This window comes from Monodelphis domestica, chromosome 1 (assembly GCF_027887165.1).
Source record: "Monodelphis domestica isolate mMonDom1 chromosome 1, mMonDom1.pri, whole genome shotgun sequence".
Taxonomy (NCBI): Eukaryota; Metazoa; Chordata; class Mammalia; order Didelphimorphia; family Didelphidae; genus Monodelphis; species Monodelphis domestica.
In genome coordinates, this window is record NC_077227.1 from 7,371,363 (window position 1) to 7,386,075 (window position 14,713).

Genomic DNA, 14,713 nt, shown 5'->3' on the forward strand with positions numbered 1-14,713 from the left:
GCCCCTCCGCCCGCCGGACGGGCACAGCCACAGGCAACGGGCACAGCTGGCACGCCGAACGAGGGCACGAGCTCCAGCGCGGGCTCGGCCGGCTCCGCTTCCTCAGCTGCCGGATGGGGCCCTTTTTCTGGAGGCCGAATCTGCACACGCTCCGCAGCCTTCGGCCTTCCTCTCCTCCTGTCCCGGGGAGCTCGGCGGGCCTGCCTCGGGCCCGGGCCGGCTCTTCTCTCGCAGGGAGGGAGGAAGGACGGGCGCTCGCCATTTTGTACAGGCTTTGCCAGCCTCCGTGGAGGCTCGCGCGCTGAGTGCCCACGAGGTGCTCCTCAAACCGTGTCCCAGGCGCCTTGTCGTCCCTGCACTCCCTCCTTTGGGGCCTTCCTCGGCTCATCCATCGCCCCGCTGGAAGGGGGTTCCATGTGTTTTTCCAGCCTTTGTTTCTCTCCTGAGCCCCAGCCGCACATCTCCAACTGCCCGCCGGGCACTGCCAGGATTCTATGCCCTCTAGGCTGCCACAGTGCTGCGCTGTGGTGGGCCTGTTGGGCCCTGAGTCAGGGACGGACCCGGGATCAAATGTCCCTGCTGGCATGTACTTGTCCTGGGGCCTGGGGCACGTCCCGTAATCTCTGAGACTCGGGCAGCTCTCCAAGATCCATGGCCTCGTCCCAGACGCTGTGGTTCCCATAGTCCCTCTCACCGTGACTCGAACTCAGATCCTGCACTGCAGAATTCCGTTTTCTCTCCTTCTCTAGGGATTTCCCAGAGGGCGCCTCTGAAGCCTGGTCCAGCCCAGGGAGGGCTCCAGCTTCTCTCTAGAAACTTTCCCTTCCCCGAGAAGCAGGACAAGTACCGGCTGCCGTGTGCTTCTGGGGGAGATGCGAGATCGGGGGCCAGCCTCTTCTGCCTACTCATCCAGCTGGGAGGCTTCGTCTGTGCCGAGTCCCCCCGGGAGCCGGCTTGGATCCTTGTCTCAGCCACTCACAAAACCACCCTGCGGGGATCTGGCCAGGCCTGGGCTGGGCTGAGCTGGCTGAGGGCCCGGGAAAAGCCAGAAGGACATATGGAAAGAGGACCACTGAGGCATCGATCTTTAAAGGCAGCCAACAGACCAGGAGGAAGCCCAGACACGCAGGGCGGCCCTGAAAGCTCCCAGGCTGGAGGCATTGTCTACTTCGAGGGAAAAGTACGTCCACGTACAACCCTCCGTGCCTGTTCTGCTGGGTCTACGGAAGTGCTCATTGCCTTCGGGCATCCGGTCCAAGCGCTTCATCTTGCAGATGGGAAAACTGAGGCTCAGAGCAGTTATGTGACTTGCCCACGGTGACATGGGGAGAAAATGGCAGAGTTGGTCTGATCTTAGGGACAAGCGGCTACAAGCTCATGGCACTTCCTGGAGCCATCAGGCCCATTTGAGGGATGAGTGAACAGACCATCGACGCCTTTGTCCAGCTCCACAAGAACGGTGGCCCAGAGAACAAGGCCAAGATCTGTGCGCCCCCACCCGCAGCACCTCTGGGAATTGATACCCAGTTCCTTAGATTGGCGTCTCTCCACTTAAACAACTATCCAGCCCTCTTTCCCAGCGTATAGGCCGCCATCTTTGTGAGCACTTGGCCCAAGTCTAGATCTAGCCACGCCATCCTGCTGGGCTGCCAGTCTGGACCCAGTCCCAAAAGGCCATGGTGCTAGTTTGGAATGGGCCGTGACTCTTATTGACCCAAGTGTCTCTTTTTCTTTTCTTTAAACTCTTTCCTTCGGCTTTAGAATCAATACTAAGTATTGGTTCTATGACAGAAGAGCGGTAAGGGCTAGGCAACTGAGGTCAAGTGACTAGCCCAGGGTCAGTTAGCTAGGAACGGTCTTAAGCCAGATTTGAACCGAGAGTCTCTCCGCTCCAGGCCTGGCTCTCCATCCACCGAGCCACCTAGCTGCCCCTGAGTGTTTTTTCCCACCCCAATTGGGTTTGAAGCAGAGACGACCTTGGAATTCTTTCACCCAAATTCTGGCAGCAAAACCCAAGGAAACAACAGGTCTGTGGGCCATTTTCCCTCTCAACTTACCGTTTCGGAGAGGATCACTGCCTCGGAGGGCTGCAGAGAAAGATCAGCGGGTTTAAATTCTTTATCAAATATCTCTTGGTGCTTGCTGTTCCTCTTCTCCTTCTTCTTGTCCTTCTTCTCCTTATCAAGGTCATCCTTATCCAATTTGTCCTGGGACCTCGAATGCATCTTCTTTGGCAGGAGGGGCTCCAAAACAAATCTAAAGGGAATGTGGTTGACGCAGATCAATTAAAAGATTTCCTACACAGAAAATGACGACAGACTGCTTTTTCCAAATGCAAAAATCACTCCAAATTCAGTTGAGACACTTAATGGGAACAGTAGACTTTGGCCAAGACAGAAATGATTTATAGGATGTGCCGAATTTGATGAAAAGTATTATTTGGCATCCTGGGGACGACAAGCTGAAAGCAGCAAGTCTTGTAGTAGGGTTATAGCAACATGGAGGAGGATGGGGCCCACAGATCTGGTCTCAAATCCCATCTCTTCTGGTCCCCCAATCGCTAGTGCCTACCCTCTGAAACTGTCTCCTATTTAACCATTCCGTACAGATTTGCATTTATTAACCTGGCATTTGTACACTGTATATTTTGATATTTAATTGTTGTCTTTCCCAACAGGTGAAAGCTCCCATTAGGCTAGGAAAGATGTCCTTCTCTGACTTGTATTTGTAGCCCCTAGAAAATGCTTGGCACACAGTAGGCACTTAGTCAGTACATGGTGATTTACTGATTGTGGACAAATAACTCGCCCTCTCTGGGACTTGGGTCTCTTATCTGTAAAATGAGGGCTTAGAGACTAACCTCCAAGGCTCTCTCTTGCCTTAAAGTATGGATCCCAAACCGATGTTGCCTGTTTCCCAGGTTTGCTAGGAGGCGCAAATGAGATAAACGTATGGAAGCGACCCTGCAAACCTTGACTCGCCAGCTCTTACTGTCAAGAGTCCAAGCCACCAGCAGTGGAATGGATGAGCTACAGAAGCCCAGCAGCAAATAGTAACCTGGTGTTTGACAAACCCAAAGAGCCAAAGTCTGGGGACAAGAACTCACAATGTGGTAATAACGGAGGGGAAACCTGGAAAGCAGTTTGGCAGAAACTGGGTAAAGAGCAACATCTCACACCATATACAGAGATAAGGTCAAAATGGGCACACGACTTAGATCTAAAGGGTTTTAATGTAAGCAAACTAGGGGAGCACAGAATATTTTAGCTGTCAGATTTATGGATAAAGGAAGAGTTTATGACCAAACATGAGACAACACAGGATGCACAAGTAAAATCAACAGAGCCAAGATTAGAAGGAAAGTAGGAAATGGGGGGAAATTTTAGACTAAGTTTATAAAGGCCTCATTTCCCAATTACATAGAGAAACGAACTGATGATCTCACTGGGACAGGGAACTCCCAGATGTGAAAACTCTTTCCATCAATGCAGATTAGCCCTTTCTCCATAGCTTGGTCTTAGAGAGCTGCCCAGAGTGCAGATAACTTTCTCAGGGTCCTCTCAGATGAACGTGGATAGAGAAGTTATATTCCTCCAAAAATTAATTGGTCTCAGAGTCTCATCTTCCTTTCCAAATGGTAGCTGTGGACATAGCACGTTTGAAAAAGAAGCTGGTTCTGCTATTTCCACTGAGGCTGTGCCCAGGGATTTCATTTTTTCCCCACAACCCAGAGGTTCTCTTTATGCCTGGTACATAATAAGCCTAATGAATATTTGGGGATTCAGGGATTTTAAAGCCCTCCCCTTCTGGTTGTGCTTCTTACTTTCTCAATCTTCACACCATGTCCCTGTTGCAGCCTCACCCTAAACAGTGCGTCTACTGGGCCATTCTGCCACTGGCGAGTGTCTCCTGAGGCCTCCATTTTGTGGAGAGCCCCACTGGCCAATCTCCATTCCCTTCCTGGCTGTGCTCATTTTGAATTTCTGGACTTCTACATCTTCACCTCCTTACTAGATGTTCTTCAGCTCCCTCATGTGTGCTGCCTTCCTCCCTTAGAGTGTAAGCTTACTGAAGGCAGGGGCTATCTTCCTTTTCCCATCCTACAGCTGGCTCTGTGCCACAAGGGACTTCGATGAGAACAGGATGATTTTAGGAAGGGCAGGAAAGCAACTTCACCGTCATCGAGCCCAAGTTCTCCATTTTACAGAGGAGGATCCCGAGATCCAGGTGTTCAGTGACTCACTTGTGGTCCTACGTGTGACTCCAAATCCAGGGTCGTCCCATTGCAGTCATGCAGCTGCAGGCCATGGAATTGGGAAGAAGGTTGGGGGTCAGACTTTGGGGAGAAGAAACTGGGGAGCAGAGAGGTCTAAGGAAGGGGCTAACCCAGGGGGTTGGGTTTGGATTGAGAGTGTGGATGGTGAGATCATCTCTCTGCCTTTGCCTTGGATGAGTCATTTGATTTCTTCTGGGCCTCAGTGGAAAGGCTTAGACTGTAAGACTTCCAACATCTCTTCCAATTGTAAACCTGTATCAAATGACCTGGGTTCGAATCCCAGGTGGGCTAATTCCTCCATGTCTTTGGGCAAGTCACCCAACTTCTCTGAGAAATGGGGGGAGGGGAGGTCTAGACGGCCTTGGAGGTGCCTTCCAGTTCTACATCTGGGAACTCTTGAACCTCGAAGTTGTTTTTTCTTTATCCTTCTACAGTGGACAGAATCCCTCCTGCGGACCTGAGCCTTGTTGAGTGTCCATTCTGCAAGGGGCTACCACGGACTTCCCCTTCAAAGACCCGGCCAGGACGGCACCTCTCTCCCTCGCCCACATCCCCTATGGAGGAGGAGCAAATGGCCAGAGGGCAGCTGTCTTGGGGCCGCTCCAGGAAGATCTAGATTCCAGGACAATGGGAGCTCCTGGAGGGCAGGGACTGGTTCTCCCTTTGTCTTTGGGGCTCAGCCTACAGCTGGAGCGTCCCCAGAGGCTCTCAAGGCCCTCCTTTCACAGGAGAGGAAACGGAGGCCCAGTGACGGTCTGAGGCCACACAGGCAGAAGACGTCGGGATGCCACCCTGCGACAGCGGTTGGACCATCAGTGCCTCCGTGCACGGCCGAGGAAGCTTCTTTTTGGGATGCTCAGCTCCACGAGAGCTCCCGGCTCTCACAATGACTCCGGCTGAGAGCTGACTGTGGGGCCAAGCAGAGCCTCCAGAGACGCCCCGGCCTGGGAAGGGTGACTCGAGAGGGCGGCTCGTGGTCTCCACTTTACCGATGGGATGGCCTTTCTGGCCCTCACGGGCAGACGACTCCGAGGGGCCCCAGAGGGCAGCTGGTCCATGAAGCGGCCTGGGGAGAGGGGCTGGAGGCCGGGCCCTTGCTCTGAAAAGGTCTCCGCATGGCAAAGACGTTTCCTTTACGGACCCCAGCCTCGTGCTTCTGGTTCTCTGGCCCAACACAAGCCTCGCCATGTTCGCCTTGGGCCATCCGGGGGCGGCTGGAAGGAAACTCCCTCAGCAAACTGGCCAGAAGCGGCAAGGACGCGGCGCTTGGACAGGGCTACATGGAAACCTTCCCCCGACCGAGGGGCCACACGCTGGTTACAAGGAAGCTGCGGCCGCGCTGGCGGGGCTCAGCACACCAGGAGGGAGCCGGCCCGGGGGTGCTGGGCGTCTGTCCATCTTCCTCCAGAACCCTCCAGCGCCGCAGCGGGCCGACACATCCCAGCCTGGCCCGAGAGGGTCTCCGCGTCTGGGCGGGTGGACGAGGCCGGCTTTACGGCCCTTCGCGGGGTCACCCGACACGACTCGGCACGAAGCGTTTAGCCGCGGCCCCTTGGGATGAGCCTCGGCCCGGCCCGGCCTGAGCAGCAGCATTTTCACAAGCCCGAGTGTACAGAGAGCAGATGTCCAGAGAAGGCCCGTCGGGGGCCGGAATTCACACTCGGGTCTCCCCCTTCATCAGCGACAGAAAGAAGGCTGGGCCAAGTCGGGCGTTTCGGGATGAGGACGCCGGTCAGGGCGAGGAGGAGAAGGTCCCGCCGCCTCCTCGGCTCGCATCGGCCGGAAGTCTTTCCAAAGGCCGTGGCGGAGGGGCGCCACGAGCCGTCTGGACGGAAGGAGGCGACGGGAGAATCGGGGCCGCGCCGCCGCCGGTCTTCCCTTGGACCAAGCAGCCGCCGAGGCAGGCCCCGCGAGGGCCGGGCTCTGGGAGGCCGACGGAGCTTTTACAGAGAGCCTGGAGTCCCCAGCCGGGACACGCCTGCCCTGAGGGGATGGCGCCGGGGCTCCCCACTTCTCTGGGAAGACTCAGGGTCACTACGGACCCGGCCTTTCCTGGGGCCTCGGGGAGGGCGTGGGAGGGCCTGTCCTCTCCAGAGTCCCCCGGAGACCCCGAGACCCCTCCGGGAGCTCTGGACGTGGCCTCCTCGGGTTTAGGGGTGGGCTGGGGGCGCCAGGAGGACCCCCGGGAAACCTCTGGTGATTCGGGCTCGCTCGGCCCTGGCCCCCACTCCACCTCCCTCTCGGCCTCGTCGGCAGCCCCGGCCTGTGCCCTCCCCCGGTCCCGGGGAGTCTCCTTACCCGTCGGAGCCGGGCCTGGACGGGGTGCTGTCCGAGGACACGGAGGAGACGGAAGCCACCGACAGGGGCCTGGAGGACGAGGGCATCGTGAAGGAGCGCACCATGGAGCGCGGGCGGCTGCCCCGTCTGTCGTCCATCCCCGACGGCTGCAAGGACAAGAGCGACGGTTAGGGGGCCGCCGGAGGCCCCGGCCCAGGCCCGGACCCCCCTCGGCCTCCCGGGCAGAGCTCCATCTCCCGACGGGCCCGTCGGCGCTCTCGCAATGCCCATCGCAGCCCCACAGCCCCAAGCGTTCGGAACCGGGCTGGGCGTTCGGGCTGGCAGGGCCGGAAAGCCCGCACCCAGCTGCCTTTTTCCGCAGGAAACCGGCCAGCATTTGGAAACCGGCCGTTCGCCATTCAAGAGGCTCGGGGGCCCAAGCACGGGGCCGGGGAGGGGGCCGACGGGGGATCTGAACTCGGAGGTCTCATACGAGCATCCACGGGCTTCCGGGGCAGAGCCTTGGTGTGCCCGCCGCCCAGGGCCTTCGCAGACGTTTCGGCCGTCCCGTCGGGCCCCAGAATCCTTCCAAGGCAGAAGGGGGAGTGACTGGCCCAGGGTCACTCAGCCAGAAAATGTCTGAGGCCACACCGGAACCCAGGACCTCCGGCCTCTAGGCTGGGCTGCCCTCACTGCACTACATGGGTCCTAATGGAGTTCTTCAGAGCCTCGTAAGCCCCTGCCATGAGAAGAGCAGCAGCCGGGGGCCGAGGCCTGGGTCGAGGGCTGGAAGGAGAGTCCCTAGCGCTGCTCTGAGGTCACGTGGGGTAGCTGAGACCCCAGGAGGAGACCCCTGAGCAGCTCCCTGAGCCCAGGAGACCCCGGGAGGAGTCACTGAGAGCAGGAGGCCTAGGAGGAGCCCCCAGAGTGCAGGAAATCCCAAGAGGAGCCCCCAGAGTGCAGGAGACCCCAAGAGGAGCCCCAAGAGTGCAGGAGACCCCAGGAGGAGCCCCCAGAGTGCAGGAGACCCCGGGAGGAGCCCCCAGAGTGCAGGAGACCCCAGGAGGAGCCCCCAGAGTGCAGGAGACCCCAGGAGGAGCCCCCAGAGAGCAGAAGACTCCAGGAGGTGCCCCCTCAGCAGCGCTCCTGTGCAGAAGACCCCAGGAGGAGCGCCCAGAGGACTGCCCATGTGCAGGAGCCCCTGGGAGTGGCGGCCTGAGAGCAGGAGACCCCGGCAGGTGCCCCCCAAGAAGAGTCCAGGCTGCCCTCCTCTGGACCAATGACTGCGGAGGAGGCGTTTCCAGGGAGCTGGCGCAAGCTCAGGCAAGCGGCCGCTGTCTGAGAGAGGCGGGGGCTGCCCTGGTCAGGCGTCTGGCCATGGTTCTCCCCATTTCTATGGGCGGATCCCTAAGCCCCGACAGTCTCGCGGGGAGCCCCCAAGAGGCTGCAGCGGGAGGCCAGAAGGAAGGAAGGTCCTTCTCTGAGGCAAGATGGCGGCCCGCTTGGGGGAGGAGCCAAGACTCGACCAGGGTGGCTCCGCCTTCGCTGGCCTCCCGGGCTCTGGGCCTCCTCAGAGGCCCCCAACAGCAGGGAGACAAGCCGGGCTCCAGAAGGCTCTGCCGGCGGAGAGCCCGCGGGGCCTCCTCTAAAGGGCCGCATCAGCGCAGGGCCTGGGGAGCATCCTGGCCCGGAGTCTGGCAAGGGGACGCCCGGACCTGCCGCTCTTCCACCGAGCTCTGCAGGGCAAATGGCGCCCTCGAGAACGTTCTGCCCAAAGTCTTGGGTGCAAATGGAGGCTGGGCTCTCCCTTTGCCGGAATCTGCCCGCTCCACTGGCCCCGCAGCCCTGGCAGGCAGCCTTGCCCGGGGTCTCGGGGCTCAAAGGCATCAGAGGTCCTGGACAGATGGCAACCCTCGGTGACACCGAGAGCTGGGTTCAAATCTTCCCTGTGCCCTTGAGCAATGAGGATGTGGGCATGTCAGTCCTCTAATGCAGGAGGAGGCTGGGGAGCCCCCCAGAGGTGGGGGGACTGGGCTTGTGCGGGTCTGCCAAGGGCCGGCCTCAGCCCTCTCCCGGCTGTGGCACGGAGACCTTTGGCCAGCAAGCCGAGCGGTCCGGATTTGAACCCCCTCCCAGTGGCTGGAGCTCTTTCCCCCTCAGGCCCCCCTGGGAGCCCAGCCGGGGTCGGCCAGCCCTCGAGGGGCTCATCGAGGACCACCTCCCCTCCCCCCCCCGCGGCTCACCATGGTCCTGGCGCCATATTGCTTCTCCACCTTCTCCTTCAGCTGCCGGAAGCAGGCTTCCATGCGCTCGTGGAAGGGCCGCAGGGCCTCCGTGACTTTCTCTCCGTGGATGCGGATGCCCTCCGCCAAGAAGGGGATCTGGAGAAGGGGGAGGGGAGGGCGTTGCCGGGGCTGCCGGACGCAGTGCCCAAAAAGGGCCCCAAGACGGGCTGCCCCAGAGCGACGCTAACCACGCCGGGAATGAGGCCAACGTGTCCCGGGCGCCCCCAGCTCTTCCTCCGGGTTTGTTCAAAATTGCCGGACGCTTTGCCCAGGCTTGCTGGGTTCTTCCCAGGACTGAGCCTCTCACCGGAAGCCGTGGAGAGGCCGCCCCGCGCCCCCTCCTTCCAGGCTGGCCTCCAGGATCTGCAGGGAGCCCGGAATCACTCGGTCAGCGTCTGCCCCGACACAGACAGGCCTGTGGAGGCCCCAGGGCTGAGGACAGATCCCGGAGGAGAGCCACCCTGCCCTCTTCCTGGGCCTTGAAGGCACAGAGGGGGTGGCCTGAAGGGGCGGGACAGGATGAGGACTGGAAGGGAAGGAGGAGGCCCAGAGAGACCCAAGGTCTGGCCTGTGATTATATTGACACTATGAGGAAGAGGTAGCATTCGAACCCGGAGCCCATCTCCAAGTCTCTCTCCTAGAATCACCGAGGTGCTTGGGGGGCAGCCTCAGGGCACTGTGTTCTGCCAGGCTTGTTCCTGCTTTACCTGCCACGCGATGAGGTCCTTCAGCTTCTCAATCTTGTCGTGGTCCTCTGGGTGCTCCTGCATGTACCTCTCGGTGAAGAAGGCCTGGTGAGATGGGAGCACAATGGCAGTGGGCCAGACAAGCAGCGCTTCTCACCCCCAGCACAAACCCAGCTGGGGGGCCAGGGATGGAGGGGCCGCCCCAAGGGGGGCCCCAGGGACCAGGGATGGAGGGGCCGCCCCAAGGGGGGCTCCAGGGACCAGGGATGGAGGGGCCACCCCAAGGGGGGCCCCAGGGACCAGGGATGGAGGGGCCACCCCAAGGGGGACCCCAGGGACCAGGGATGGAGGGGCCACCCCAAGGGGGCCCCGTGGGCTCTGGTCCCTGTAGCAGTGGCCCGTAGCCTGGCCCATGGGCCTTGTCATGGATTTGGGCCCGGGAGAGCCGGGGCCTGCCTGTATCTGAGGGGGGCCTGAAACTCAGACAGGTGAAAAGACTGCGTGGAAGCTGTTCCGAGGCTAAGCGGGGCTCGTCTTGGCCTGGCCCAGCCGGAGGCTCTTTTGGCTGAGGGAGTCCTTGCGGGGAGTCAATGAAGGGGGACACCTAAGGGGGGCCGGGCGCAGCCAGCGGAGGAGCCCCGAGCCTGCCTGCCTTATAGTCTCCTGGTGGGGGGACGCGGACAGCCCTAAGAGCAGCTCACAGCTCTCTGCAGAATTTCCTTCCTGGCCTGGGCTGGGAGTAATGCAGGGCTGGACGGGAGGGGGAGGAGCCTCAAAGGGGAGGAGCCCAGGAGGGGAGGAACCCAGGCGGGGTGCAGGACGAGGCTCCGCCCACGTACCTTCTCGTAATTGGTGAAGCCGCCCATGACGGCGGGATCCACGATGCCATTGAGCAGCATGGAGAGGGGGTTGATGGGAAGGCTGGGGTCATCGGAATGCTGCTGGACCAGGCTGTTGATCTTGTCATTGGTCAGGTGCATGGTCTCGATGGCGTTCTCCAGAGGGCTGATCTCCACCTGCAATGCAGAAGGAGGGCGGAAGCTCCCTGGTCACAGAGGGCCACGGAGGGTCGGGGAGGGTCACGGAGCGTCAGGGAGAGTCACCGAGGGTCACGGAGCGTCACGGAGGGTCACGGAGCGTCAGGGAGCGTCACGGAGGGTCACGTAGGGTCACTGAGGGTCAGGGAGGGTCACGGAGCGTCAGGGAGCGTCACCGAGGGTCACCGAGGGTCACGGAGCCAGAAGGCTGCACAACCCCAGCGAGGCGCCCCCGGAAAACAGACCCCGAGGAGCCACTGAGCCCATCGGAGGCCGCCCGCTCAGTTTCTCTGACAGGAGGACCCCTAATCCTGGCAGCGCACCTCGAAGGGAACTGGGAGAGCCCTGACTCACGCCGGGCCGGGCTAAAATAAGCCGAGCAGTGGCTTTCCTGCTTCAGGGAACTCACAGGGAGAAACTCTGGTCAACACAATTGTAAATGGGGGGTGGGGGGTGCAGCCATGACTCCGTGGCCAGCCCTGAACTGGGGTCTTCCTGGCTCCAAGGCCGGCCTCTAGGGATGACACCCAACTGCACCCGGGTCTGCTCTGCAGACTTGACAGCCCCGAAGATTTCAGCCTGGACTGCAGGCCAGGCCTCCCCCTCCCCCTCCTCCCTCCCTTAGGAAGCTTCTCTCCTGGCAGTCTGATTAACATAATCCCCGATTACATGGTTTTAGGGAGAGGCCATTAGGAGGATTTGGGTGAGCTTGGGCCTGGGCAGCCACACAAATCCCCACTTCAGGCCAAGCAGGCCACAAGGGCTCTCCTGCCGCTGCCCTGTGAGCCACGAGGGTCCAAAGCTCTGTTCGCCTGCGGTGAAGCTGGGCCTCCCTGTGGGCAGGGGCTCCGGCCAGAGCTGGGACTCCAGGGGAGGCTCTCCTGGGGTGGCTTCGTCCCTCCCCCCATCGGCCTCCCGTCTGGGTTTGGATGGCTACAAAGTCCACGAAGACCTTCAGATCTGCCGCCAAGTGCTGGCTCGGCCCGTCCAAGGCCAGTGACTCGGCTGTTATCTTCCACCCCGGCTTTCCCTCACCCGCCTCAGGAGAGCTGGCGTAAAGAGGGGCGGAGCTGCCGGGCTGCCCTTTGGCTGCCGTCACTGAGGACGGGCGCAGCGGCGCCCCAGGCCGGCGGCATGAGAGAAAACTGGCAGCTCGTGCTCGTGGTTGAGCAGAGACGGGAAACAAGGAGCTGCGCTCCGGGAAGAACCAGGCCAGGAAGCGAGGCCCCTGGGCCGGGACAGGGGCCGAGTGGAAGTCACTCATAGACAAAAGAAGCGGCCGGGGCTCTGGGTCAGGAGCGCCCTGCTGGGACAAGGCCTGGCACGGCCGGGGGCAGAGCACGAGGAGGGACGAGGCCCGGCACGGCCGGGGGCAGAGCACGAGGAGGCCGGCCAGACGAGCGGCGGCGGCTTACCATGAAGACGGACTTGACCTCGAACCAGCGCAGGATGCCGGGGAGCTTATAGGCCGTCGTGTAGATGGTCCTCTCGATCCACATGTTCTGAGCAGGGAGCAGAAAGAAGCCAGTTAGGGAAGCACGAGGAGGGCGCCGGGTGCCCAGGCCAAGAGCAGGCGTCGTCCTGTTCTCAGGGACGTCTACAGCCGGGGATGCGCCCAGAACACAGCCAAGTAAAGGCAGAGGTCGCCAACGTAACACAAAGCCAACGTCTTCAAGGCGGGCTTTGCCACCTCCCGCTGGGGTGAGCGAGGGCAGGCCCTGCCGCACTCTGGGCTTCGGCTCTCCCTCTGTGAAATGGGGCTGATGCCGGCACTTTCCTCGCAGAGCTGTGCCAAGCCCTTCCAATGCGTAAAGCCCCCCTCGGTGCCGGCCACGGTGCTCCTGACTCTAGTGGTTGCTGGCGTTGCCCCCCGGGGCCCCGGGGAGGCACTCTGACTCCCAGCGCTGTCCCGAGCCCTCCCTGGGCCACCTCCCGCGTGGATGGACATTCCGTCCCCTCCAAAGGCCTCCTTGGCCCCTGCAGCCGCCTCTGCTCCCTCCCTGGCGCCGGGGCTCCCCTGTCCTGAGGCTGCGCTGCAGGAGCCCCGCTTCTTCCTCCTTCCCACCAGGCAGCGGGCGGTATCTGAGATTCCTGCTGACCCCCAGACCAGAGCCTGGGCGGAGGGCGGAGGGCCACCCGGGCGGTGCGAGGCGGAGCTCGGACAAGCCGGCCTCGAGGCCGGCCGCTTTTGTCAGCATTCAAGAGCATCTTCTTCTCGATGGCCCTGAAAATTCTCACACGGCACCCATTAAGCCGTAAACTTGGCTGTGGCTTTGCAGGGGGGCACTCGGCCCTTCAGAATGGCACGGGCGACCCCGGATGGGAAGGGCGGGTGGGCGGGGACGCCCCTCCCGGGAGTGCTGGGAGCGACATCCCCGCATCCAAGGGGCCCTGCCGAGGTTAATCCGCCATCCCAGCCGGATGTGCCTGAAGCATCTTCAAGCCCGCAAGTCCAGAACAGAACGGGGTCCCCCCCCCGAACCCCGTCATTTCTGTGCTGGAGCATCATTTCACCACGGAAAACAGAAGCACAGAGAATTCGAGTAACTGGACAGGACTGCGTGGAGGGACGCTAATGGCGAACGAGGAGAGCCCAGAGAACCATTTACCACCCGACAACTCTCGACCTGTGGAAGCAAAAGGCCTGGCGAGGCTCCGGAGTTCTGAGCCCAGAGGGCGAAGCCCAAGCCTCGCCCCTGGCCTTTGGCATTGCTGTCCCGACTCGCCCAGGGTCATACAGCGGCCAGTCTAAGGCAGCCTCGGAGGCTCTGTGGCCCCAGGCTAGGCCAGCCCTAAGGGGCAGAGACAAGCCGTCCCTGGCCTCGGGCCGTTCTGTCTGGGCCCCTGAGTTGGGGGAGGACCACCGTGAGAAGGACGGCCTCAGGCCTGAGGTCAGGGACCTTCTGGGACAGTTTTCTCCTGTCGGCTCCCAGAAAAGGGAGCCCCGGAGCCGCGGTGCCCCAGCTGCAGCCGCCCGACCCGCTTCCGTCCAGGCTGCTTTCAAGGCCTCCCCAAAGACAACCTGAACTCTTCACATAAGTGAACAACAGGCCTCTGAGATGGACTCAGCTTGGTCTTCTTCCCCAATCAAAACTGGGCCGACATAAGGAGAGGACAAATGGGCCGGGCCAGGCCGGGCCTCTGCTTTCCAGCCCAGCTCTGCGGCCAGCCGATGAGCCCGAGAGACCCGCAAGAGGGACGGGCCCGAAGAGGAGGGTGATGAAGGCCTTCTGCGGCCGAGCACTCATTTGATCCCTAAACTCTGAAAGGTGGAGGCTGTTTCACCCCCATTTTACACATGAAGACACGGAGGCTGAGAAAGGCCGGCCTCCCGCCCAGGTCTTGCAGAACGTGAGACTAAAGCCCTCTGGAGCGTCCCTGAAGGGCCTCATCTAAGGGCCCGGGAGACGGACGGCTCCGTCATCCTCTGGGCCACTCTCCATCCGGCTCCAGCGGCCTCCTCTGCCGAGGCTCGCGGACATTCGCTGCTCCTCGGGACTCTTTCCTCAAGGGCAGGCTACCCCGGATGTCTTGCTGTGGCCACTGGGAGCCTTCGGGGATGGCTCTAGGGGGCTGTGGGAAGAGCACTGGATTTGGAGCCAGAGAAGCCGGGGGAGACCCCAGGCCTACAAGGGGGCGGCCTTCTCTGGCCTCCGCGTCTCTCTGACAAACGAGGCCGTGGGAGGAGAGGGTGCTCAGCGCCTTCCGTCTCCACATCCTAGGAGGGTCTTCACAAAGTTAGAGGCGGGCACTGTTCCAACAGGGATTCCAGCCCCCCTCCTACAGCTGAAGAACCTGGCACAGAGGCCGAGGAACTTGGGGAGCAAGTCGGAAAGGCAGGATTTGAATCCAGTTCCTTTGACTCTGGCTCTTTCTATCATGCCACACTTGGGAAAAGGAGCAGGTCGGCCTTTCTGCAGACCATTTGGGCTCTTTTCCTCTTATACAGCCAGAATAAAGACATGCTTAAAAATGGGTGACATCCAGGGAGTGGCCATCACGACCCGCCGACGGCCACCAGCTTTACCATCCCAAAGTCTTGTTTCCTTACCGCAAATTCATTATCGGGGTTTTTCTCTCCTTTTCTGATAGGTCTCGAGTACTCAAACCTCTGCACCTCGTTGACCCGATAGAAACTGGAAAACAGGACAA

General features: G+C 60.9%; 1 protein-coding gene across 3 annotated transcripts in view; it reads right to left on the bottom strand.

The window, feature by feature from the left end:
* Positions 1-14,713, bottom strand: part of LOC100020753 (dedicator of cytokinesis protein 1) — a 71,287-nt gene that overhangs the window by 7,085 nt on the left and 49,489 nt on the right. For all 3 annotated transcript variants that reach the window (XM_056795141.1, XM_056795135.1, XM_056795143.1), the window contains 7 exons: positions 14,613-14,697; positions 11,977-12,063; positions 10,364-10,540; positions 9,546-9,629; positions 8,797-8,934; positions 6,575-6,720; positions 2,058-2,256 (listed from right to left, as the gene is read on the bottom strand). In XM_056795141.1, coding sequence (XP_056651119.1) covers positions 2,058-2,256; positions 6,575-6,720; positions 8,797-8,934; positions 9,546-9,629; positions 10,364-10,540; positions 11,977-12,063; positions 14,613-14,697 — 916 coding nt within the window. The remainder of the gene's footprint in view (positions 1-2,057; positions 2,257-6,574; positions 6,721-8,796; positions 8,935-9,545; positions 9,630-10,363; positions 10,541-11,976; positions 12,064-14,612; positions 14,698-14,713) is intronic.